General features: G+C 40.6%; 1 protein-coding gene across 1 annotated transcript in view; it reads right to left on the bottom strand.

Annotated features, from left to right (window-relative positions):
* The window catches only part of gpc5a (glypican 5a), a 224608-nt gene that overhangs the window by 114484 nt on the left and 82346 nt on the right, over positions 1-27778 (bottom strand). Inside the window, exon 7 of the mRNA XM_033630652.2 lies at positions 13085-13205. Within this exon, the coding sequence (XP_033486543.2) occupies positions 13085-13205 (121 nt within the window). The remainder of the gene's footprint in view (positions 1-13084; positions 13206-27778) is intronic.

Genomic DNA, 27778 nt, shown 5'->3' with positions numbered 1-27778 from the left:
TCTATGGTTAGGGTTAGAAAAAGATGTCGGGAGGGTCTTGTAGTGAAAGACTGCATCTTGACCCTTCTCTACATGGGATGGGTGTGACTTTTTGGCAACATGTTATGAGTGCAACCCATCGCTGGGTTAAAAGCAGCTAGAAGCAGTTAGCAGCTAACTCAAAGAAGAAGGACAGCAGCTGAAAATGTCCACAAATTGGGAAAAAAATAAAGTTCTGCAGCTGAGCAGAAGGTAAGATCAGCTGCCATATAAGAGGGAAGGTAACTAATTGTTATTGCCATGTTGTTGCCATGTTATGCCGTTATTATTGTTTGGAAAATGCTGCTGATGCGTATGTTTTATGTCACACTAGAGGCCAACACTGTTGTGTTACACGTCACGCTCATCACGCCACTTTTGCTTCAGGAACACCTGCATACCATCTAAAACAACACATTGGGGCAGCATTATGGCACCAGTGTTTGACTGTAAAAATGCAAAGGTGGTGCAATGAAGGAACTTCATAGAGGCCCTATTGCGCAACCTCTGTGTACATGTAAAAATGGCTTGTGATGGCAACAGCCTGGCTCCATTCAAATGTATAAGAGACCTGCATTTTTTCCACACAGGGTTCAAGTCAGTCTTTTTTATCTCCACAGCCAACTATTAAAACAAAACAGTCTGTTACTGTCTATATGCTGTGATCTATCAACCAAATATCTACAATAACTGATCAAGGCCCCCCATTTTTCTGTAAGCGCTCCAGATGCACAATAGGCACTTAGTGCTTAGGTTCCCAAATGGATGAATAGCTGGTTTGGGGACAGTGATTGCCAATCACTGGTCACTGGTCAGTGTCAGTGTGGATCGAATCAGGGGACGTCTCAGTATAGCTCACATACAGCTAACATCTTGCATCTGTTGTTGAATTCTGGGTGAAACTTTTTGCAGCACTACAACAACATCTCACAAAGTCATTATTTACACAACCATGTTAGCATTTTGTAGTAACCTCAAACACTGTTGATCTCTGGTGGGGGACATAAATAGATAGAAACCACTCTTAAAAACGTTCAGCCACTTTAGGACAAATTCTACAACGCTTCAAATACTGTCTGGTTCTAATTCGAAGGAGCGACTGTGAGAAAACAACCACTGTGATGAATTGTTTCGCAAATCACTGCATTACGTAAGTGATATGAGGCTTACAAGCAGCACAACAAAGCACATCCCTTTGAGGATCAGTTTGACCCAGTGATGGAGTGTAATTTGGCTTGAGTGTACTCGAGATGTTGCTCCAATTAATTCTTGGTTATTTGCATCTCGACTTCCCATAAAACCCAAACAAAACAATGAAACCGCTCACAGCACCAAGCAGCTTGTTGAACACATGACCTGGATCATGACAACATACAAAACAGACAGGGTTCACCACTTACCCTGCTGAACAGGCGCAGTATCTTTATTTTTATTTCGTCTGCATGTGCTGGAGGCAGCACTGGCACACACCATAAGGATTTGGCAAACAGCACTTGTGCAAAAGGGCAAATGTTGAATTTCAACACAAGTAGATTTTAACTACAAAAATCTAACGTTTGAGTGCTGTGCTTTTCACAAAAATTGCTTTTTGAACACAAGTGAAGGCAGCCATCGCACTTCAACCAGTCACTCCTGGACAACATTTTAAATTGGCGACATTCAGACTGAACAAGCAAAGTAAATGGAGAAGAACAGCAGCAAACATTAAAGATGGGTTTGGTGCCCAGAGGAGCTTGCTGAACCCAAGACATGTAAAATCTTTTATTCAATATTATTAGAAATTATTTATGAGATACATCTTTATCAATGAGTGAATGAAAGTTACAAAGTTGCAAACAGTAACTTCTCAGTGTTTCAAGTGATGTAGAAAGTGTCTTTAAGACTTGAAACTAGTGTAGCAGGAGGACACAAGGACCCAGGCAAAATTTGTCCAATCAAGGTGAGAGCACCTGAGCTGTTAAGAGGCTCATGGAGCACAGGTGTGTGAGCGTCATATTGATCTGTGATCACTTTTGTGCACATGGCTGCCTGGTGAGCCAAACATACTGTGTTTTAAATTGAACTGTGTTATTGTTAAGGTAGTGTAGAGGCGCAAACACACCCTGAGGTACTGTTTTTTTTAAGTGTTAATATTGAATTTCTGGTACTGCAAAAATGATTGAATTACAAACATGGGTCAGCCAACAACTAATTGTTTTGTTACAGTCCAGGAGTAGTGGCAATGGAAAGGTAAGTGTCTTTAATATTAAACAATGTTTGCTTGTGGTTAAATTAAGATTAACGTGTTGTATTCAATCCGGGCAGCACGGTGGTGCAGTGGTTAGCATTGTTACCTCACAGTAAGAGGGTTCCTGGTTCAAACCCAGCCCTTCTGTGCGGAGTTTGCATGTTCTCCCCGTGTCAGGGTGGGTTTTCTCCGGGTACTCCAGCTTCCTCCCACAGTCCAAAGACATGCAGGTTAACTGGTGACTCTAAATTGTCCGTAGGTGTGAATGTGAGTGTGAATGGTTGTCTGTCTCTATGTGTCAGCCCTGTGATAGTCTGGCGACCTGTCCAGGTTGTACCCCACCTCTCACCCAATGTCAGCTGGGATAGGCTCCAGCCCCCCGCAACCCTCAAGAGGATAAGCGGTTATGGAAATGGATGGATGGATGGATGTATTCAATCCACAGGCAAAGTTCTGGCTGTTGTTCATTTTACATTCTTAAAATAAGAACAATGTTTTATTTGTATTTTAGTAAACTGAATGTATTAACGTATGGTTTTATCTTTTAGTGCTGCTGTTGATGTTGGCCTCCAATAATGAGAGTGGCTGGCACAGTAAGTTCATCTCAACGTTTGCTGTGGTACTGGTAGTAATTTGGGCGTTTTTCTGTTTGAAAAAGGGGTTTATTTTGTGTGTAGTTTTGGTTATCCACATATACTAACAGTGCAACGGCCTATAGATAGGTGCGCCACACCTCTGCAGCAAGATGCTTTAACTTTGCATTGTTTTTATAATATTGTTGTTAGGGCCCCTTTAGAGTTTAATAAAGGTTAATAAAAGCCTGTTGGTGGCATTTTGACCCACACAGACTGCTGTCTTGTTACTGAAGTTCACCTGTAGTTATATAAAAGTTAAGTTGGGTGTTACATACATGAACTTCCATTACGTTCAAACCCTCACCAAACCTGTTCACACAAGTCTGATTAAGCCTATCCCTGCCAGTGGGAGCTCTCTGTATTTCTCAGTACACTACAGTTTTGATGTTGAGTGTCTGTGGCGACTTCCCTTTCATGTTAACCAGCCAGAGTGAAAGGGGGGAGAGTTTATTTCATTCATTTTACGTTAGATTTATTTTCTTTCTGTTGTCTTTTTCTATTTGGTACTGCTTCTTGTTTTGTTTTCTCAGTGCTTCATCTATATGTGCATGATTCGGATGTTTTTTTCTGACACTATGCATGTCAACACTTTAAAATATAGGTTAAAAAAAAAAGGGAAGGGGGAAGAGAGCATATTGCAGCTGGGTGTATGGCAAATGACATGACGGAAAATCCAAGTAAGCGTCCAGGAAAAGTTTCTGGAGTGAATGTTCCAAACAAAAAGGTTAAAGGTTAAAAAAAAGAAAAGAGAGAGAGAAGTGAAGTGAGCTCTCCTGTGTGTGTGTGTGTGTGGGGGGGGGGGGGGGGGGGGGGGGGGGGGGGGATGGCAAGCTGAGCTGCAGGCATCCGTTCTGAGCGTGGATCAACAGTATTTATGTATTTATTCTCTCTGTCAGACGAGGGAGACAAACATTCTGCACTCCAGGTTTAAAGCAAATAAAGTTTATTGGAGATTCTTGTTCATGATAATTACTGACATTTTCACACCTAACACGACATGTGTAGTTAAAGAAGGGCCATCTGTTCGAGAGCTAAAACTGACCCCTGTGTTGCAGTGTTTACTGTGTCCAACAGGAACACTGTAAATACCTCAGAGATTTGATCTGGATATTATTAATATTCTGTGGTACCAATTAGCACTGTCTTTGTTTGTTATTACCTGGACTGGGGTTTTTGTTTTTCCAACTGTGGTTGATGTACTTGCAACATCTCTGCTGTAGAGTGTCACACGTGGGTGAAACAGGAACCTTTCTTTATGTCGGCGAGCTCTAAGAAACATCATGTTGGGGGTGGTTTTATGCAGCTGCCTTGACAATTTATTATGCTAACGATGTTATCAAACTAATGCTGAAATTTGTGTTTCATAGCTGGATAATTGTTTGGACTCTATGAGAGTATTTTTGAAAGATAACTCAATCTATTTGGATGTGAACTAATTTCACTGTCATTAAATTTCAGCAGCACCCCAGGCACCGTTAGCATGCTATTTGCTAATAAGCACTGAACATGAAGTACAGCTGAGGCTGATGGACATGTTAGTTTTGCAGGTATTTTTTCATAAACCAAAGTGTTGGACCAATAAAGAATTGCCTGGTGATGCTGCTACATAAAAAGTCAGGGAACCAATGTTAGAACAATTTATCCTGAGAGGGACGTAATTGTGTGTAACACAGTTTCTGACAATCCATTAGATAACTGGAGAAAACATTTAATTTAACACCAAGAATGTGAATCTCACTGTGGCAGGAGAGGAAAAGTCAGGGGATCACCAAACTCATTAGATAAAGCTTTTGGGGTCTGTGAATTTCTGTGCAAAGATTTTGATCTGTTGGTGGTGCTCGCGAAAAGTCAGGGTTCATCAAAGTCTAATGTCTGTGTAAAATACAATCAGTAGCTGTTGAGATATATTTCAGTCTGGATCAAAATGGTGGACCAACCGACTGACTGATGTTACCGCTGCTAGAGTGGCTAAAAATATGTCAAAAATTGTTTTAACAGCCTATCGAGCTGATCACTAGCCCTGTGTGTCCTTGCACCTCAAAATTCTAAAAGCTCTGCAACATCTGGTTATCTGACAATGTCTTTTTTTTAGCTTTGTTTTCGGCCCAACTTACTGAGAGGTGGGATAATGAAAGAAAACAACCAACATAATGGGGAGAAAAACAACATATTGTAATTAAGCTTTGGTTGACACTTCATTAAGGTTGCATTATCTTTTCATTTCCTGCTGCATTTGCTGAGCTAATTCTGTAAATCTATTTACAACGGCTGATTTGAGGTACAAAGAGTGAGTCAGCAACAGAGAAAATGGTCTTGTACATTTGTGCGAATCACTGATATGTTACCTTGAAACTTAACATTTCAACATTGCTGTGGTTAAAGGATAACTTCGCATTTTTCAACCTGGACCATATTTCCCCGTGTAAACTGAACAAAGAGATGTGAATGACATTTTTTTTTTAAATTGTTCCAGTACTGAGCATCAGCAGACGACAGTCAAATCCAAAGGCTTCATCCACATTATTGAAATCAGGTCATCATCTAATCATCAGTGACACTGAATATCTTTTACTGTAAACTACTCTGATTACTATACTCTCTCCTGATCTCACAGGTGTTTCCACTGTTGTTTCCTGCAACAAGTGTAATCTCATGACATCTCGTGATATTTCAAAAAGAGACTTCTGTTTAAAGTGGAATTTATACTTGTGCGGCAGAGCCTACGCTGTAGCCTACACACTTGGCCTATGCCATTGTGAGCATTTATACTTGTGAGGTGGTGTGTCTGTGTCACTCTGCAGTTACACCTCCAAAACACTAGTCGGCTGCGAAGTTTCTGTGAAATGCTGTAAAGTTTAGTTGATTCAAAACACACCAAAACACACATTAAATGTAGCTTTACAGTGACAATTTCAAACACGAGTACACAAATCAGCTTCACTATAACTCTCAGCATTCACAGACAAACACTTGTCTTTATCTGGACACATTTTCCCACAAATACAACATGCTAAAGTTATTAGCACAAGCCTATGGTATTTTACACTGTATAAAATAGCCTAGCAGCTAGCGGACTTTTCCTCTACTCATATGAAGCCAGGGACAACAGAAACATTTAACAAAGGTACAAAATTTGGCTCCATTAGAACTCACAAGGTTCACTGACAATACAATTGTCTTATACTAAACACGTTTTTCAAACAAATGTAACATGCTAATGTTATTAGCTCAAGGCTGTGGCATTTTACATTGTATAAATCAGCCTAGTGATGAGCTGAGATTTCCTCTGCTCATATGAAGCCAGAATAAATCCCAAAGTATAAATCCCTAAGGATGAATTAAACACAAGACTCAAAATACTATTTTTGTGGAGGCTTTATTTCTTTGCAATTTATTGTTTCTTATCTGTGAAATAAAGGTAAATAAAAGCTTTGTTTCCACTGAGGAAAATGGTTTCAGCTTACAAAAATAGACAGGAGGTCTGCGTCACCGCAACATGTAGTTACATTTTTTGCGAAGGTGCACATCAGGCTACGGAGTAGGGTACAGAGTAGACTCTACGTTGATGCGGAGCCTACAGCTTTGATTTGATGTAGAAGTAAAAATCCAGTAGAATAATGGACAATGGACATACAGTGACAATGTTCTGTGTGATTCCATTGCAGCTTTTCACATCAGTCTCTTTGTTCAATTTACGTGGGGGTTCAGTTATCCTTTAATGTGTGGTTAGGTTTAGGCAGTTAAGGCAGTTTTGTGGGAACAATCCCAATGGAAAAAGCAGCAACGTCTGTGTAAAAAACAACATTTCATGGCAATCTGCCCACCAACAGGTCGTCAGGTTTGGAGCCTAAAAAGCCAATGAAAACACACAGATGGGTCGCTATAAAACACCCATGACTGACGCCTTAAATAGAAACACAGCAATACCTCACTAAATCACAACCAGATTTGTTTTTTGTTGGTCTTGAACAGTGATCTGCAGCTTGGTGACACGCCATCCTCCATCCCCTCCACCTCCTGATAAAAAGTCAGCTCATATATTACCTTGCTTTAGGACGTTGATATCATACATATGAAACATGCAACATTTGTGGTTTGCAGAAACAAATAAGGCCAACATCTCCTTCTGATGACAGCTGGAGTCACTGGTGTGATTTTATTCCATTCATACCAAACTTTCCTTCTTATTCATATATTAATAAACCACCTCAATTTTTAATGTTCCAAAGTCACAACTTGTTGACAGAAATCCTGCAACTGATCTGTCACTGTCTTTGAATTATTCCAGGGATTTCTTCAAAAATTCGAGGCATTACAAAGACGACTGTGAAGGTGCTGAAAACAGAATATTATTCCGAAACTGAAGCCAAAAAAAAACCAGCTACTTAGATATACTGTTAGTACAGCAACACACTGATTTTTGTACACGATGTGAACCTGAAAATAAAATGTCACACTGTGAGTGGTTTTTCTTCTTCTTGTTTCTTTGCCACGAGTCAGACCTACTTCACTTAGTTTCTTCACACACCAGATATTTGCCTCTCAGGTGAGTTAACTGATAATGAGCCACATATCAAGTGTTCTCTCCAAGTGTTGCTTTTCATCACTGTTTGTTACAGCACTAACAAGTTCACACAATGTCTCACTTTTAAAACAAGGCAAAGCAAGTGTAAGTAAAAGTTTCTGCTTTAAATATAAATTCAAAACAAAGGCAAGAGAGAAACAGAGATCAGACAGCAGAAAGAAAGAAGACACCAAATCAGTATCATTCTTCACCATTCAACTGATCAAACCGACAGTGTTTACCTGTTGTGTTTACAATTATTACCGATGTAAACAAACCTCTAGCAGTGTCAGAAAACATTAAGAAAATTAAATGTACTTGTCATCTTATAGTAGTCCATGTATCAAAATACCTGTCAGTCAAACTAGGAGAGACAGCAGTCCACTCATCCAGTAGGGTATTTAATCAATATTTTGACATTAACAATGAATCAAATGTCACCTCTGCTGTGAAGGCGCTCCCTCCTCTTGATGAAACCACAGAGAATAATCCCACAGCTCTGCAGAGCGGTTCAGCAACTTTACCGTTTTGGTTCACTTCCAGCTTTATCAACCTCATTTCCAGACACAGACGGCAGCTATAATCAGCAAAAAAAGCACCTAAAACCCACTGCTCACTAAAGGTGCTTTCATACCTGCCCTGTTTGGTTCAGTTCAATCGAACTCAAGTTTGTTTGCCCCCTAAGTGCGCTTTGTTTGGGCAGGTGTGAACACAGCAATCGCAACCAGACCAAGATCTTCTTGAAGGTGGTTTCGGTTCGGTTCCAAATGAACTCTGGTGCGGTTAATTTGTGATGAGAACGTGTTCCGACCTCGATCTGAACCAACTGCAGTCACATGACACATTGTTTGGGTTAAACATGAGCATGTTACAGTCCTGGAGGATTATTAATGTGCACCTCCTCCTGTACTGCCTTAATATGCACATTCAGCACATCCAATGCATCAAAACATTTGTTTCTAGTTGGAGCCGCGCCTCGTTTTCAAACTGTATGGTTTGACTAAAATGAACAATGACAGCAATATAGTCCACGATGACCAGCGCTAAAATCAACCTGCGTAGTTGTCCCTCCATTGTGACATTAGAAAGTGTCACATTTATCTTGCAAGTGTACTCTTCTCCAACGTTTTGTTTACTTCCTGGATTTTTCCCGCATGGAAATTCTGACCAATCAAGAGCAGCTTTTTCACGTAAGGCATTTTATCCAGTCACGAAGAGAACACGAACCAACTCTAGGCAATTATGCAACATTGTAACAAAATTAGTCCCTGATTCGGACCAAAGCAAGACAACTCTAGGTCTGAACGCACCCTAACTGTCAACCACCAAACAGCAGACAGACACAGTTAGCAACTAGCTGGTGAAAGTAATGGAGCAGTCAGCAACAAAAGAGCCAGATATTTCGCGCAGGAGTTGGTAGAGACTAAGAAAAGCTAAAAGAGTGAAAACTGGACTTACATCCACCACGTGGCCAAAACACAACTCAGAATGAGCGGTAATGTTGCTCTGTTACTGCTAGGTGTGTAAATAAGGAACTAACAAGTTCACCATTTTAATTTAAAGATAATCATATGTCAATGATCACACTTTATTTCTGCTGCCCCCAAGAGGCCAAAAAACTGTTATTGTAGGTTTTACAGGACCAATTTGTACAAAGTCTGCATGTCTTGAAGATGACAGTAATGAAGTTGGATCTTAAAGTCCCTAACAGATGGGGACATACATGATTCTAGGGATCAATGAGTGAATCGCTGACTATTGATCGGTCATTATATCTGCTTTTTATGTTTAATGAACCTGATGCACCGTTCATTTTATTTATTTTGAGCAATTGTACAGTGCCATCCAAAAGTATTGGAACAGTGAGGCCAATTCCTTTATTTTTGTTGTAGACTGAAAATATTTGGGTTTGACATCAAAAGATGAATATGGGACAAGAGATCAACATTTCAGCTTTCATTTCCAGGTATTTACATCTGGATCTGATACACAACTTAGAAGATAGCACCTTTTGTTTGAACCCACCCATTTTTCATGAGAGCAAAAGTATTGGAACGTGTGACTGACAGGTGTGTTTTATTGCCCAGGTGTTTCCCAATTACATTGATTATTCAAACAATAAATAGCACTGAATGTCTGAGCTCAGTTTCAGATTGGGTACGATAGGTTTTGCCTGTGCAGACTGCATTTAGAGGTGGAACCAACATGAAAACTGAGAGCTGTCTATGGGTGAAAAAGAAGCAATTGTGAATCTGAGAGAAGATGGACAATCAATCAGAGCCATTGCACAAACATTGGCCATAGCCAGTACAACCATTTGGAATGTCCTGAAGAAGAAAGAAACCACTGGTGTACTAAGCAACAGACATCTAACAGGTAGACCAAGGAAAACATCAGCAGTTGATGACAGAAACATTGTGAGAGCTGTCAAGAAAGACCCTAAAACAACTGTTAGTGACATCAGCAACAACCTCCAGAGGGCAGGAGTGAAGGTATCACAATCTACTGTTCGCAGAAGACTTCATGAACAAAGTACAGAGGCTACACCAGAAGATGCAAACCACTCATTAGCAAGAAGAATAGGAAGGCCAGGCTGGAATTTGCCAAAAGGTACAGAGATGAGCCTCAAAAATTCTGGGAAAAAGTTTTATGGACTGATGAGACAAAGGTTAACTTTTTCCAAAGTGATGAAAAGGTGAAAGTTTGGAGAAAGAAAGGATCTGCTCATGATCCCAAACATACAAGCTCATCTGTGAAACACGGTGGAGGTAATGTCATGGCTTGGGCTTGCATGGCTTCTTCTGGGACAGGCTCTTTCATCTTCATTGATGATGTAACACATGATGGCAGCAGCAAAATGAACTCACAAGTCTACAGAAACATTTGTCTGCTAATTTAAAGAAAGATGCAACCAAACTGATTGGGAGATCCTTCATCATGCAGCAAGATAACGACCCAAAACACACTGCCAAAACAACAAAGGAGTTCATCAGGGGCAAGAAGTGGAAGGTTTTAGACTGGCCAAGTCAGTCTCCAGACTTAAACCCAATAGAGCATGCATTTTACCTGCTGAAGAGGAGACTGAAGGGAGTAACCCCCCAAAACAAACAACAACTGAAAGAGGCTGCGGTGAAAGCCTGGAAAAGCATCACAAAAGAAGAATGCAAAAGTTTGGTGATGTCAATGGGTCACAGGCTTGATGCAGTTATTGAAAGCAAAGGATTTGCAACTAAATATTAAGTCTCATTCACTTTAATCTATTTTAAGTTTATATGTTCCAATACTTTTGCTCACCTAAAAATTTTGTGTTCCATTACAAATAATGCTATCTTCTAAGTTGTGTATCAGATCCAGATGTAAATACCTGGAAATAAAAGCTGAAATGTTGATCTCTTGTCCCATATTCATCTTTTAATGTCAAACCCAAATATTTTCAGTCTACAACAAAAATAAAGGAATTGGCCTCACTGTTCCAATACTTTTGGAGGGCACTGTATGTCACATTGCCTATAATGGTCTGATGATGCCTACTGTGGTTGTGCTTCATCTTGAATTTAAAAAGTTCATCATTATGGTTATGACTGTTTTCATGCACCCTCCAGCACTTGATGCCTTATGCACATGTACATTGTGGCAATAGGCCTGTCACAATAACTACTATTGTTGGATCATATGTTGCTTCAGAAATGACTATGATACATTACATTACATTACATTACTGTCCTTTTCTGTGTAAGAGTGTGTGAGCATGTGTGGAAGAGCTGCCTGAGCCTCGTCCACAGTGAAACTCCAACACAGCAACAGACAAGAGGACAAAAGCAGCGTATCCAGAAACCACAACAAAATGTGTCAGCGTAGATTTTTTTTGTCTGTTCATTCGATTTAGGCACTGTGAAAAACAAACAAACGCTGTGCCCAAGTCTTATATTGGTTGGGAAAAGCCTGCTGTTTACTCTGTCATCATTCATTCATTTTCCGTAACTTCTTATCCTGTGAGGGGTCGGAGGTTGCTGGAGCCTATCCCAGATGACATTGGGCGAGAGGCAGGGTACACCCTGGACAGGTCACCAGACTATCACAGGGCTGACACATAGAGACAAACAACCATTCACACTCACATTCACACCTACGGACAATTTAGAGTCACCAGTTAACCTGCATGTCTTTGGACTGTGGGAGGAAGCTGGAGTACCCGGGGAGAACACGCAAACTCCACACAGAAGGGTTCTCCCACCCCGGGCTTGAACAAGGAATCCTCTTGCTTTGAGGCAACAATGCTAACCACTGCACCACCGTGCCGTCAGCGTAGATTTTTTTCTGTTCATTCAGATAAGGCGCTGTCTTGGAGTGGTCGGGAAAAGCCTGCTGTTCGCTCTGAGATCATGTTGACTAAAATGTTGGTGACATTCTTATGTAAATTAACATGCATGTTAACACAAGGATAATATTATAAGATAAATGGACATGACTTCGATCATTTCTGCTGACCTTGAGAGGATGACAGCATAATTACCGTGACGTTGTTAGCAAAGACGAAGATCAACAGAGAAAAAGAGGAGAATATGTGCAAAAGACATTTGGTGAAATAAACAGAGGGTTTAAAGTTACACCGAAGTACTTGCTCTCACAAGAATATAAATGATGATATAATCTCTGCTGATCTGACGATCATGATCTGTTTCATGGTTACAGTAAATCATTCACAGCAGATAAACAATCTCTGAGTATTCAGGTTCATAAAACAGTTTTTCTCCTGCAGGTAAAAATAAACACAGAACCACGAGGACATATAAAGAAGCAGATTTAAGATACTGATAACACACAGAGAAGAAGACATATGCACAATGAATGTCAACGAGGCAGATCAGGCACTCTCAAATGGTTATGATATAGATTTATGTGTTCTGACATCCCACAGATGGTGTGAATTAGTCAGGGAGGGGGTGCCAATGCGAGGTCAAGAGAGATGACCTGGCCTTCAGCCTGCCACTTGGGAAACCAAAGCAACAGACATGTGAAGCTGCTGCTGCAGTGCAACAACCCGGAGGCTGCTACAGCAGCTGTTATTGAAGGTACAGAAGAGAAAGTGCTCCCGTAAACTGCCCTAATCTCATCATCCTGAGAGATAAACAGCAGTGAAAGGAGCCACAGCAGCAACAACTGCAGAGGAGCAGGCTGGCTGATAGAAAAGCTACATTGATTTCGACAAAGAGCAGAGAAAGAATTTTGTAAATATGAAGACACGCAAACCAGACCAAATGGGTTTCTAAACGTGTAATGATTGATTTTTTTTTTCATTGCCTGCAGATTTTGCATTTGAGAATAGTTTCCTATTAGCCTTTACTTACTGGTAATATGAAAGTAGATATAATTATTCAAAGGTAAAGAGTAAAGGGCTTCAGCAGTCGTTTCTGTGTACCTTGAAGAACGAGCCAAAAGCTAACGAGAGATACTTAATGTTCCATAAACCAACAAAGACGCACAGAGGATTAGCAGATTGCCTGAGGAGACAGTTACCATATGTCTGACTGAATGAGAGATGGAAATATAGACTTAAAGTGGAGTGGGAGCTGCAAAAAAAAGGAAGAAATGGTATAATGTACATACAGTAAATATGAAGAGAGAAAGAGAGAGGCTCACCTGATTGATGTGTTTCAGCTTGTCAATGATCTGATTGATTACAGGATCTGCTCCCTTCACTTTGACTTCAGGGTTGGCACTCTGAGCCTTGATCCCGTTGCCAACCACACGGAGGGTGTAGCTGTGAACAAAATACAAGACACAGAGAGAGGTTTGTAAGTGTTTTCATATTTCCATCAGTCCTGTTACAACATGAGAACCACTGGTGGCTAGTTAGAGGTACATAACGCAGACATACCATAATTAAGTATAATTCTGAGCCACGCGTACTTTACTTGAGTGAGTATGTTTTACTCCACTACATTTATTTGACAGGAGTAGGTACTTGTTTTTCTCCACATTAAGATCATAAGCACACAATGCATTGTTAAGGGAGCAGTGTGTAAGATTTAAGGCAGCAGTCAGTAATCTTCACTATTAAAAGACACATTTTTTGCCAAAAAAAACAGCATCACTCTGCAGGTGCAAAACATTTGAGCCTTATAGTGAAGGCAACACAGCCTATCACCATTAATAATTAGTCCATACCCATTAAGTGCACAGTTGCCCACGTACAGTTTCACATGGTGTGTGTTTGGGATACAGGTCATTATGAAATATTACGAAAATATTTTTTTTTATTTGGTGTATAGGCTACACATTTTTACAGGTGGCTACTGTAAGAATCATTTTACGTTAATGTTAAATGTTAAAAAAATAACCATATCCACTGGAGAGTGGCTGAAGAGCTGAATGTGGCTCCAGAGTGATGACATTTAAAAGCAGTGAGCTCATCTGCGGATAAAGTCCCTTGCTATTTTGCTGCAAGTGTTTTTATGTAAATCACTCAGCAGGGCAGGTGAAAGAAGACTACCCGTTGGAGGTGAGCTGTTTGCAGAGGTGTCTGCAGCTCTTCATAAACATCTCACTGTGGCGGTTTCTGCTTTTATTTTCCTCCCTGCTGTATTAACAGACTTCTTTTTATTGAAGCAAAGCAGCTACAAAGTTCCTTTAGTTTGGTGACAAACACATTTAATTTCCTTTAAATTCTTCACTGTAAATTCCCCCATTATTTTGTTATTTAAAGGCTTTTATTGTGAAGCAGCAAAATAAGGAAATGTTGGGTTTTCATCAGCAGTAACTTAACAACTCCTATACAGCTGGGAGTGAACATGAAACACTAAAATAGAGCAAATATGTAAAATCAGGACACAGGAGAGAAACTAAACTCCGAAGCACAGAAATTCAGCTACAACAGTACTCGGAGCTGAACACACAGAGACTTTTAAAAATGCTGTGACACATGCTTGTTTCAGGGGGAGAAGGGAGTCCGTTATGTTGCATGTTAAAACTGACGAAGGAAACGCAAATCAACGCGGCATGATTTGACTCGGGAAAGGATATAACCCCTTTTCTAGTCCTCCGACCACTCAAAGCGCTTTTTACACTATGAGTCACATTCACATACACATTCATACACTGGTGGCCAAGGCTACCATACAAAGAGCCACCTACTTTTTTTAAACACACTCACACACTGATGGAACAGCCATCGGGAGCTATTTGGGGTTCAGTATCTTGCTCAAGGTTACTTCAACATGTGGAATGGAGGAGCCAGGGACTGAACCGCCGATCTTTTGATTAGTGAACAACCCACTCTGCCTCCTGAGCAACAGTAAAATCCTACTTACACTGAAGCAATAGTATCTGCAGAAAGAGCAGAGAGAGTTTTTACTTTTAATACATTTAATTTATATTTAATTAATTAATTAATTTATACATTTTTTTAATTTATTTCAATTTAACTTAATTTTTTTGATGCAGGATATTTGCTTGTGATGGAATATTTTTACATCGCAGTATTGGTACTTCTAAGAAATAGAGTACTTCTTTCACCCCTGAGAAATACAAAGGTGATGTGTTGGAAAAGCAAAGATGACACTGAATAAAGTCCAATACATTATCAGTTTGCACTTGTGGAGCAATACTAAAGAATGATCGATATTCTGAACTCACACATGGTGATGGTATAATTCATCTGTAGGCACACCCCTGCGGTTACAGTGGGATTTGTGATGTGGGGGTGAAACATGATTCACCTGCACATGTGCGCATGAGCAGCCATGTGTCTCTGCTGCAGTGCTGCAAGGCTTCATATCACAGTACATGTACGCTTTATGAAAAACCATATATCAAGCACTTTATCATCTCTCTTTGATATGAAACTATTAAACCGCAGTGTGTGAGTACAGTACACTCAACTATTAATTTATGATTTGTGCTTTAACGTTTCAATATGCGGCATTAATCCTTGTTCTGAAGCAGTTCATTGTTGTTATAGCTCGGTAACAGGCTTCAGTTCACCTCAAGGACTCCTCACTCTTTAGTTTGAATACAGTCTGTCACCTGTAATGACTTTGACCATGGCAGCCGGTGAGTGAGCACAATTCACTCACATCTCAATCTCCAGCATATCATTTAATCAAACTAGTAGATCAAGGTGAAGTCACTCATTGCTGAAAGACCTACTGAGCGCTATGTGTGTGTACGTGGGTATGTGTGTGTGTCAGACGCAGCAGACCACAGAGGTGTCAGCCCAGTGCCTCTTTGAATTTAAATATCTGGATCGGAGAATTAGAAATAAAACATAAAAAACTATCAGTGGCTTAAATGACCGGTGGGTGGTTGTGTGGCAGCTCACACAAATTGGTGTGTGCTCTTCAAGCAAAACAAGGTCAGAAAGACATAAAAAGTATGAATAAATAAAGTGCAGGAAGCACGGTGTCTAATTTATTTAAAAGAAAAGGTGCATGGCAGAATTCAAATTCAGTCCTGATGTCTGGGTCCTTGAGATGTAATTTTGATGTAAATTCCTGCACGTCATAATGCCTCCAAGTGATTAGTTTTGGAAAAATACAGCTGCCATTCAGTGTCCTTTTTGAAATTTTTATCAGCTAGTAGTCTGTTATCACCATTATTTTTCTTATTCGGCTCTTTCTTCTCTTTCTATGTGGCCTCTGTGCTCTCCGTCTCTGCCGTGGCTGCTGTTGTTCTTCTGGCAGCTGCGTCAAATGAAATATTAAACTGAACATTTAAAATCTGTCTACAACAAAAGTGCTTTGGTAATTTGGAGAGCAGATGCACATTGCCAAAATGTGTTTATAAAAACGCTTTTGTTCCCGCAGATTTATACAAAATAAAAAAAACACAATCTTTTGAGACATTATTGAAGTTTCTTTTCCGCATCATTTGGGATAGAGTTTGCTCCATCATGTGACTCATCATGTCATTTTCCTTTAAATTTACTTTTAACATCAAATGGTAAAAGAATAAATGTGTTCCATGTGCAAAAGGTGACACAATGCAACAAAAAAGTGACAAAGGTGAAAAGACCATTGTATGTAATCTTATCCCTTATCACATGAACTCATCAGCAAACATCTTTTGCACATGGAATAAATACATTCTTTTTGTATCTGAAGAGTCTCTTCATTACCTCCGCCAAGGAGGTTATGTTTTCGCCGGCGTTGGTCTGTTTGTCTGTTTGTTTGTCTGCCAAATAACTCATAAAGTTATGAACAGATTTTGATGAAATTTTCAGGAAAGGTGGATAATAGGACAAGGATTCAAATAAACACAAGAAGTTTGTGCTCTAATAAAAAAAAAAAAAAGGGATCAGCACTCAGTGAATAATCCTCCTAAGCCCTACGATAAGCTATTATGGCAAGGCTTAACTATACAGACCCGTGAGCAGTGATAACTAACATGTCTTTGGGGTCATCGGGTGGGAACCTCCTTTCACCGGTGTTTCGTCTAGTTAGTCCCACGACACCTCCAGGAGGCTAGACAGTGATCTCTGGCGTCCCAGAGACACTCCCCTAATGCCAGGTCTCACTGCTCCCCACACTAACCGAACAACCTCCTTTACCTTACCTATACTACCACAGAGGAGGTAGACCCAGGGAAGGAAGCCTTGTTAGGCTATCACACTCCCCCAGCCTAACCCGGCGGGGGAGTGTGATAGCCTTGTTAGGCTATCACACTCCCCCGCCGGGTTAGGCTGTACAGTGTACCTCCCCAGGACGAGCCCTCACAACAATGACACCTCCAGGAGGCTGGACAGTGATCTCAGCCCAAACAGCACTGCCAACTTTAACCAAGCCCAGGCTCCGTTTATGCGAGCTCCAGGCAGAAGCAATGCTGATACTACCTTTACTACACACACTCACCTTGCCGCATGGCCTCAAACAAAATGGATTCCAATAGGCCACTCCCACACTTAAATACTTCCTCTTCCTGGATTTCTCCTGACAGGAAGTGGATCTCTCCACCTGATCTCAAGGAGTTATGTGCCCTGCTTAGTAGTTCCCCCTGCTGGCCCCCAGCTGACATTATTTCTTCTGTAATAGATAAACTGGCTGCATTTAATTGCTTCATCTGACATTTCCCTCACTGTCTTCCTCAAATTCTGTCCCCGCACTCCGAGTTCCCCCAGGAGCGAGACAGCTGATCTTGCTATGAATCCCCTACACCCCACTTCCACTGGACAAATCCTAGTCTTCCATCCTCGCTGCTTAGCTTCTGCTCCTAAGTCTGCATATCTAAGCTTTTTTCTTTCATAGGCTTCTTCCACTGAGTCTTCCCAAGGAACTGTCAGCTCAATGAAATAAACTATCTGTTGACTCACTGACCACAACACTAAGTCAGGCCTCTGCCTGGTACAGACTATTTCCTGAGGAACAACAAGCTTTCCCCCTAAATCTACTTGCATTTCCCAATCACAAGCACCTTCTAGGCGGCCACACCCTTGCCTCCTCACTAACTTATCCCTTCTGTATTTCTCTCCCTCACGGACAAACTGAATTACTAAACTCCTATCCTTAACACCTTCTGAATTCACCTGTCTTCGTTTCCCTTCGATGCCTGCAGCTAAACATTTCAACACCTGATTATGTCGCCATGTATATCGGCCTTGTGACAAGCTAACTTTACAGCCTGACAAAATATGCTTTAAAGTTGCGGTACGTGAACACAATGGGCATGATGGGTCCTCATTTACCCACAGTTTTAGGTTCTGGGGGGTTGGTAACACATCGTATGTAGCCCCTACCAGGAATCTAATACGATTCTCCTCCATACTCCACAGGTCCCTCCAACTAAGCTTCCTCTTCTCTACACTTTCCCAATTCAACCACTGTCCCTGTTTAGCCTGGGCCACTACCTTTGCACCCCTTACTATCTCTTCCTGTCTGCGTATCTGTTCTACAACCAGCTTTCTTTTATCTTTGAGGCCTGCTGTATTCCATACCGGTTTACCTGAGCCAAGCCCCAGGCCTCCCCGGCCAAACTGAACATTACCTACAATCTCTGCATGTCTAAGAGTTGCCTCTGCCTCCTGAACTGCCGATCTTGGGTTCCACTTCCTCCCCTTGGTTGGATTTGGAACCACACTCCTAACTACCACGTCCTTACTCCCAGATAACAAGAGCTCTGTCCTGACCTTGGTACATTTAAATTCCTCTGTTAAACTAGATACTGGCAGCTGAAGTATCCCTTTTCCATACAATGCAACACTACTTAGGCACCTAGGAGCGCCCAACCACTTCCTAATGTAGGAGCTAACCGACCTTTCCATTCTCTCCACAACAGATATTGGAATTTCATAAACTGACAATGGCCACATTAACCTAGGATATAGCCCAAATTGCAAACACCACAACTTCAACTTTCCTGGAAGTTCTGATTTATCTATTCTATCCAATCCTTCAGCCACATCTTTTCTAAATTTCACCACCTGTTCCTTATCATTCAACTCTACATTGTACCACCTACCTAAGCTCTTTACTGACTTTTCCCTAATTGTTGGGATGTCCTCATCATCTATGACAAACTTCCTATCACTTAACTTCCCTCTACATATCGAGATGCTTCTAGATTTACTAGGCTTGATTTTCATGCTGGCCCACTTGAGGTTCTTATTTACCTTCTCTAATAGCCTCTTTGTACATGGCATTGTTGTGGTCACCAGTGTCATGTCATCCATGTAAGCCCTAACTGGTGGAAGATGTAACCCATTCTGCCGTCTCTCCCCACCTACCACCCACTTAGAAGCCCTGATGATTACTTCCATTGCCATAGTAAATGCTAATGGAGAAATTGTACACCCTGCCATGATGCCTATTTCTAGCCTCTGCCAACCTGTTGTGAAACCTGCTGTACTTAGACACAACCTAATATCCTGAAAATATGCTTTCACTAAGTTAACAACTACCTGTGGCACTCTGAAGTAGTCAAACGCACTCCAAATGAGGCTGTGCGGTACTGAACCAAATGCATTTGCAAGATCTAAAAATATTACATGTAGGTCCCTTTTGTTAATCTTCGCTGCCTGAATCTGGTGCCAGATCATGCTAGTATGCTCTAAACACCCTGAAAAACCTGGTATTCCTGCCTTCTGCACCATGGTATCTATTAAGCTATTCCTTTCTAAGTAGCTAGCTAGTCTCTGCGCTACTACACTAAAGAAAATCTTCCCCTCCACATTCAAGAGAGAAATCATCCGGAACTGGCTAAGGTCCACAGACTCCTTCTCCTTAGGAATGAGGACACCCCCTGCCCTACGCCATGCTCTTGGTATAATTTGTTTTTCCCAAACTATTCTTAGCTGTTTCCACAAAAATTTAAGGGTATCAGGCGCACTTTTATAAACCCGGTAGGGGACTCCATTAGGCCCTGGGGCCGAAGAAGCCTTTGCACGCCTGACCACCTCCTGAACTTCCTTCCACCTAGGTGGCCTGACATCCATCTCATGCTCTATCCCTCCTAATGGAGGGATATCGGGTGGGAAACCTACTATCCTATTCTTCTCCAAATCTGAATACGTGTTTCTCAAATATTCTTCAACCTCTAACCTTTCTGCTTTAAGCTGCCCTCCCTTTTCCTGGCTGAACAATCCTTTAACAAACTTAAAAGGATCCCTGAAAAAACCTGTCCTAGCATATTCCTTCTTCCTCCTCTTTTTCCTGAGATGCTCCGCCCTTCTAAGAACTGCTAGCCTGCTTCTCAACTCCTCTTGCAACACCTTAATTCCCTCCCTTTCTTCTTCTGTACAGATGATAGAATTTTGGTGGTGATCAGTTGAAGCAAAGTGGTTAAAATAATAAACAAAGTCTGTCATCTGACACCCTTAGCAGCAATTCCAATTTCTAAAGATGGTGAAAATAGCACCATCTGGTGGCCGGAAAGCACATCTTGTTCTACTTGCTAAATATTGTTGTAATTCTAAAGTTGAAATTAATGGTGTGTTGGAGAAAAAAAAGTGAAAAATACAAAAACACATTATATTCTGTGTTGGTACAAAATAAAAACGAAATAAATACACCACAGTGTCTCCATGGTGAAGGTATATATAACCTAATAATGATAGTGATGCAAATAACCTAATTGTGACGCAGGCTGCAACATCTGATGCAGAGGGGGAGGGAATATCACTTACTTGGCGGTGGTCTGCACTCGCTGAGAGCTTTTCTAGTTTTATCTTTTTTTTCAGTGTTTCTGGAGCTGTTGATTTTGGCTACATGCACTTGACACCATCTTCTGAAGAGCCTGGATTCAAGGACGTAAACCCTTTCAAAATTATCTGAGGGAAATAATATGTTACAGCTCTTAGAGACTTTCTGATTCATTCATATTGGGCCTAATGGTTCTAATTGTGAAAATAAAAAGATTAGATTTGGAGTGTTTTGATGCTCGGTGAATTTCCTTCAGTGTTTTATAGCTGTTTTTTCTTTTGTCAGAAACGCCTTTTTCAGTCAAAGTGCATCACACCAAAACCGCCACACAAGAGTGGGGATGTTCCTGGGAGTTAACAGGAGAAACTTGGTGTATCATAACACTTTAAGACACTTGCTTTGCTCTGTTGAAAAGTTCTTGGTCTGTGGGTTTCAATGTTTTTTTTTAGCTTTGCTGGATTCTTTAAATTAGAGATGTATGTATGCCATTGTTGCCTTGCTGATATTGATTGTGATACCTTAACTTGCATTTCTACCAATAACAAGCTCTGATTCAATACCGTTGAAAAAAAAGGAGCAGCTGTAGCCTATACTACGAACTGTGAAACTAAAGCCTTCGCCGTTGCCTTTTTACCAGCGAGACTTTCCAGTGTAAAATACTGCCAATATTGCTCACATTTGGCTAATGGCTAGCATTAAACCACTTTAAACCACCTGCTGTGTAGGCTACTGTTTTTATGTGGAGAAAATGAATTGATTTCTGGGAAAACTGACATTTTATACAAATGTGAAACACAGTTTATTAATAAATTACTTGGTATTAGAGCAGTGGATAATCTAGCGTACTCGCAGATATCCAATTCAGCATTTTAGGCAGTGTCAGAGGCATTTCTGATACTGATATTGGTGTCGCAACAACTCTACTTTAAACCATTTTTACTGCACCATATGTGGTGTGAATGTGCGTGTGAATGGTTGTCTGTCTCTATGTGTCAGCCCTGTGATAGTCTGGTGACCTGTCCAGGGTGAACCCTGCCTCTCGCAGGGTGAACCCTGCCTCTGAATGAGTATTTGTAATGTTAAATATAAATATAATGTGTACAAGTGTAGTTAATATTGAGACTCATCTGTTCTGCAGTTTAGGCTATTTTAACATTCTGGCAAAGCAACTGCATGAAAATCTGTCAAACTTTGGCACTTTTATATTCTAATGTTGATTAACGAGCACTGTTCCTGATAGATAGATAAATAAATAAATACAATTACAGTGACTACTAAAACTCATAAAACTGAACCATCATATTACTTTCAATTTTGTTATTGAAAACTATGACCTAATATGTTTGTGAAAGACCGTTTTATCCATGACTAAGATGACACAGAGCAGGACAGCACCAACATCATTAAACACTAACTGTGATTTTTATCATGCAATATTGTTGACGAAAAAGATGGAATTAAAATGTAGTTTAAAAGAACTTTACTAAAATCACCTTTTTATTTTTGTTGTCCAGAAAGAGGAGACAACAGTGCAGCAGTTTCATGTCCTGTGCTACACGTGCAGTATCAGGATTACACCGGCAGCATACAATGACCACAGAGTAACTCACATAAATTAAAGTTAACAATGACAACAACGGGGCTTGGGATAAAGAAACAAGGTGATATCTGTGCCCATATTTGATGTCTTCCTTAAACTTATCCTATCAGACCACTAGACCAATCTGTGTGTTCACCACATGATGGTAAGAGAAAATCTTATGTGAAATAAATTGTGAATAAAATGTCAAACTTATTGTTTTTGATGAATTAGGCTGACTAAAATGTTCAATATAATCTGAGACTAAAAATACCCATACTTTTTGTAAACTAAAACTTGGCCAAAAAAGGATGAGGTTGACTAAATATGTTAAAAACTATCAAAGATATTTGATAGTTTAAAATAAAAATGAATAAAATAAAATAAAAATACAATAAAATAAAAAATTAAATAAATAAATAAAACATAAAATGATAAAATAACAAATAAAATAATACAATAAAGTAAAAAAAAATTAATAAAAAATTCAACACTACATCAAAACACACACACCTCTCTTCAACCAAAGCTGAGTAATAACACCTCTCATAAAAAATTCTGTTCATGTAAAAATCAGTGTGAATGCAGGAAAGTGGAGACATCTTGTGGGTTGACTAGCTGCATGTCTGATTTTAGAGTAACCAGGTTACTGCAGTGCATGTCAACAAGTTCCCAGATTTTCTGCCATAACATGATTCGTTTGAATAATTTGGCTCCTTGTGCACATCGACCAAAATGGAAGTGCAAAAGTGAAGGCCCTCTTTGCTCGCTGCAGCAGGCGCCTGCGGCTTGAGGCTGATGTGTTGGGACTAAACTGCACCTGAACCGTGTGTACTGGAGCTATGATCCTGCTGCCTCCAGCTCTGTTTAATCCCTGGACACACCTGCTGAGATGGAGATTGTATGTGTAAGAACTGGAATGAAGATAGTCCTTGGGTCTGGTGCTGCTCTTGATGCTGCTATAAATTGTTAAGGGTATACCTGTTAAAAAAAAATAAAGGTAAAAAATCGATGGTAAGGGGAGGTTACTGTGCCCACACGCACTTGTAGCGTTTGATAATCTCATAGGTTGCTTATCATGAGACGCCATCCTATGTAACAAATAGTGCAAAATCCACCTCGCCATGACCTTTACTGCAGTCTTTTTCCTCCTTTCTGTGCAGTATGATTAATAGCAGATTGAGGAGATTACATCAGAGCCATCTGTGCCCACTTCCACCCAATGAAAATGTGTATGGCCTCACATCTGTATGAAAAAAACTGTATGTTATGGCCAAGAGCTGTTTTATATTGTGATAACCTCAGACATGCATGAATTTAGTGCAGTTAAATGTGGAGGAATATATAAAATATCACTTGTAACCATGCACACACACACACACACACACACACATACACACATATATAACGGCAGCTCCTCTTGCATTCAGTAAGCAATCTATTTCATTATGCCACTGGGATCCATAACCTGAAACACATACAATCTCTTATAACATGCTGCAGGGCTGGCAATGCAACACAAAGCTTCTCGGGGAGTTGCAACCCCAGAAAATAAGGGCCTGCCCCTTAAAAGGTGTCATAGATAAAACACATTGATCATAGTCATCACGTATTCTTCAGGGTGAGTAAAAAGCACACAGTAGCATCAAGCACAAGCTACAAGAGGATATCAAACAGCTGAGTGATTGCCTGTGTCTCTGTGGACCAGCAGAAGGATCCTATAATCCATATCCTTCTCCCCCCAAAGGGATTCTTGGTTTGCATCTCATCTTTGCTCATACTAGCTGTTCAGCTCCAGATTGAAAATTTCAATCATTTTATTCTTGGCTCTTATCCCTATCTCATCCAACTATATTTGTCTGGAAGTGCAAAACCTTCACGTCTGGAGCAAAGAAATTTGAGGCCTCCTTTGCCTCATTCCTTGACCTCAGGATAGGATTGGTACATCGAAGCAATTTGCTGTTATCATAGCACAAGAGGAGCATGACTTTTCCACAATCCGGTGCACTGTAATACTGTGGTTGTGCATGAAACACAAAAATGCAAGCCACTGAGACAAATTTGATGCTTTCTATTTCTAATATATTTGTCTTAGATGGATTTTCTGATGTGTATCTTTTTGATTGAGGCTGTGACAAGGAACGGTTGGGAATAAGGCATGAAATTGATCGTCACGTAACACACTCCAACTTATGGAAAACACACCAATTCTCACCAATTTGACAACACATATGCAGCAAAAAATTGGAAACACAACCAAATGCAGAAATGCAAGTTGCACAGAAATTACAAAATTAACTTTTCAGGGGACACTAAAAGCTGATAAACACGTCTGAGTTGTTGCTATGGTTGTTGCTCAGGGAATTACTTAGCATTATGTTGAATATGTTAGCCTGGACACTGTGCACGAGATGTAAAGCAGATACCTGCAAAAATATCTAGACCATGTAATCAGAATGTTGAAACCAATTGTACAATTCATGTACCTCCAAAGTCGGAGCTCGGAACTAGGAATGACGTCACACCCAAGTTGATCACGTTCCAGTACATGTTGGAAAACCACCATGTTAGCAATACCAGTTCAAGCTAGGTTAGCCATTGTTAGCAATGCCAGCTGATAACAATGCATTACACTGTAGTTTGTGCAAACACTGTTGCAACATGTCCACAGGTAGAAGTTGGACAGGAAGACTGTTTTCGTGAGACACAAGCAAGATAGAAGGGCTGATAAACTGTATATTACTACAGCTTTCGCAACCGTTAATGCGTGGAGCAGCCATACTGGATTTTGCCTTCAACTTTCCGAGTTGGAAATCCAACTTCAAGAGGCATTCTAGTCAAAATTTCCAACTAGGAAGTTAGAATTTCCTACTTTACAGTAAAAATGTAATGCACTACTTGAAATAACTGATTGTTTTTCGCACTTAGGGGCAGCAGAAACAATTTGTGAGCGCAACATTTACACATGAGCAGCTTTTAGGTTAATATGGTGAACTTATTAGCAAACAGTTGCTGATTTACATATCCAGCAGTTCATTTGGAGTCATGTTTCAGGCCACCTGGTGAATGTAAGTCTAATATTCCCTCTCTTTTTGCTCTGTTTTTGGGCTCTACCAACTCCTGAGAGAAATTTCTGGTGCCTTTGTTGCTAAATTATCTGCTGTGTTCACCAGCTAGTCTTCAACTTTGTCTGTCTGCTGCTTGCTGCTGAGCAAGGTTAGTGGCAGAGGAACAAAGGACACTATGTGCATGGATGGATTATTAAACAGGCCTACCGGGCACAGGCCTAGGGACCCAAAGTGTCAGGGGGCCCCCTGGCCTTCACTTGGAAAATGTCAAATGTCAAATAAACACATACCACCCAGGAAGAGACATGGATGCAAGATGCAAAGAGACACAAAATAACAACAAAAATAAGCAATACAACCACAAAGAGACACAAATGACCACAAAAAGATGCATAACTACTACAAAGAGATGCAAAACCACCATACAGTCTGTGTGTCTAATCCTATGTAGGAGAAGTGGTGGAGCTCTTTCCATATCTGTGCCCAGGGGCCGATTGTCTCATAATCCACCCATCACCGTGACAGCAGTATAAGTAACCCCAAACAGTATAGTCGTTGCTGAGATGCTAAAACAATGAGCTAAAATTCGCTATAAAGTTCCATAAAGCCGACGGGAGCTGCAGATTCAGCTGATAATTCTCAACAATTCTCAACAATTCCAGTGACCTTTTTTCAAACTGTCGCATTTTCACATAGATTTGTCATGTGATGCATCGTTATTAAAAAAACATAATGATTACAGCCACTTTAAATTAACAACATCACAACGAGGATAATCACAGGTTTGTATAAATTGTAACTGAAATTCACTATTTGGCAGAATTCAAAATATCTATCCATCCATCCATCCATTTTCAACCGCTAAATAAAGAAGTATTCCAGACATCCCTCTTCCCAGCAACACTTTCCAGCTCCTCCTGGGGGACCCCAAGGCGTTCCCAGGCCAGATGAGATATATAATCAATCCTGCATGTTCTGGGTCTGCCCCGGGGCCTCCTACAAGTTGGACATGCTCGAAAAACCTCTAACAGGAGGCACCCAAGAGACATCCTGATCAGATGCCCGAACCACCTCAACTGACCCCTTTCGATGCGAAGGAGCAGCAGCTCTACTCCGAGCTCCCTCCGGATGTCCGAGCTCCTTAACCTATCTCCCACGGAGGAAACTCATTTCGGCTGTTTGTATCTGTTCTCGTTTCGGTCACAGACCTTTTTCAAGGCATCAAAATTTTTGATGCCTTGACAAAGGTCTGTGACCGAAACGTTGGCAAAATAAATGTTTCAAGTGAGAAGAAAGCGTGCGGGAGTCTTTCTTCAAGTCTGGTTGCTGTTCTCCTCCTCCGACGCACCTTTCTGAAAACCGGTGTGCAAAAGTTTTGTTATTGTTTCTGCAATCTCATTCTTTCGGTCACTACCCAGAGCTCAGCACAGCAACAGCCTCACTGTAGATGCCACGCCAGACCGCTGATCCACCTCACACTCCATTCTTCCCTCACTCATGAGTGAGAATTCAAAATAGTTATAAATAAGTTGCATATTCCTTCCTGATTTTCTTTTTCAAATTTTGCTTATTCTACTTTAAAAGCAACGCTTACAATTAAGATACAGTGTTTGGATAAGATGTGATTTCTGGCAGCACTTTACAGATGGCTGCTGATTGAGCGCGACATCATTAGGCTAACAGGTCACAGACTGTTCTAACTGCTTTAGATCTATTAGTATGCTTCTGCTGCCTTTAATGCATCAATCACGAACTGCATCAGAGCATGCCTGTTAATTATTGGCAGCCACACATCTGTCTTTCAATTGTGAGTTCACATGTATAATTACTGTGATGAAACTGTCAGTTTTCCAATTTCCAATTGTTTCCTGGCTAATATGTGAAGCCGGCCACTTAAAAACCTGAAGAAGCAGCAAGGCAAGAGCCAATGCTGTTCATTAAAATTTTAATCTAAAATCAAAGTCCAAAGTCCTTACAAGGTGGTGCAAGAAAAAAGAAAAAAAGTTGGCTGTCTAAATGCAAAAATGCATTTTTCCTGAGAGCACCTTCATCAAAATGTTATGGAGAGAGGAGTTCAGTGGTTCGGGAGATGAAGGAGGTAGACCCTGCACACTGTTCATGGTTGGCTGAGCGAGAAACAAAGCAGGCCTGCGGTTAGTAGGCTAGAAGGCAATACCTGCCTTCCAGTTGTCACTGAGGAAACAAAAGTCCTTCTGGCTCACTGCTGAGCACAAAGAGGATCTGGGAGAGTCCGCCACTTCAAAGCAGCCTGTTCACTTAAGCTCAGAAAAGGACAGAAAATACTTTAGGCAAGACAACGAGAACATATGCAGTTTAATGTGTAAAATCAACACCAGGGCCATGCTTCAAACAAACATCTGTTTGGTACAATAACCCAGAGTTAATATGGGTATAAACACACTGTATTAACTCTGCCGCACTGTAATTAAATAATACATCAAGATTTCCATACGTCCCACAGTAAATAAGTGTGTGTTTATATTCCACAATATGTGCACCAAATCAAGTTTGTTTGAGGAGTGTCATTTTTATTTGT

Source organism: Epinephelus lanceolatus, chromosome 2 (assembly GCF_041903045.1).
Source record: "Epinephelus lanceolatus isolate andai-2023 chromosome 2, ASM4190304v1, whole genome shotgun sequence".
Lineage (NCBI taxonomy): Eukaryota > Metazoa > Chordata > Actinopteri > Perciformes > Serranidae > Epinephelus > Epinephelus lanceolatus.
Note: the sequence above shows the minus strand (reverse complement) of the source record. Positions and strands in the feature narration are given on the sequence as shown.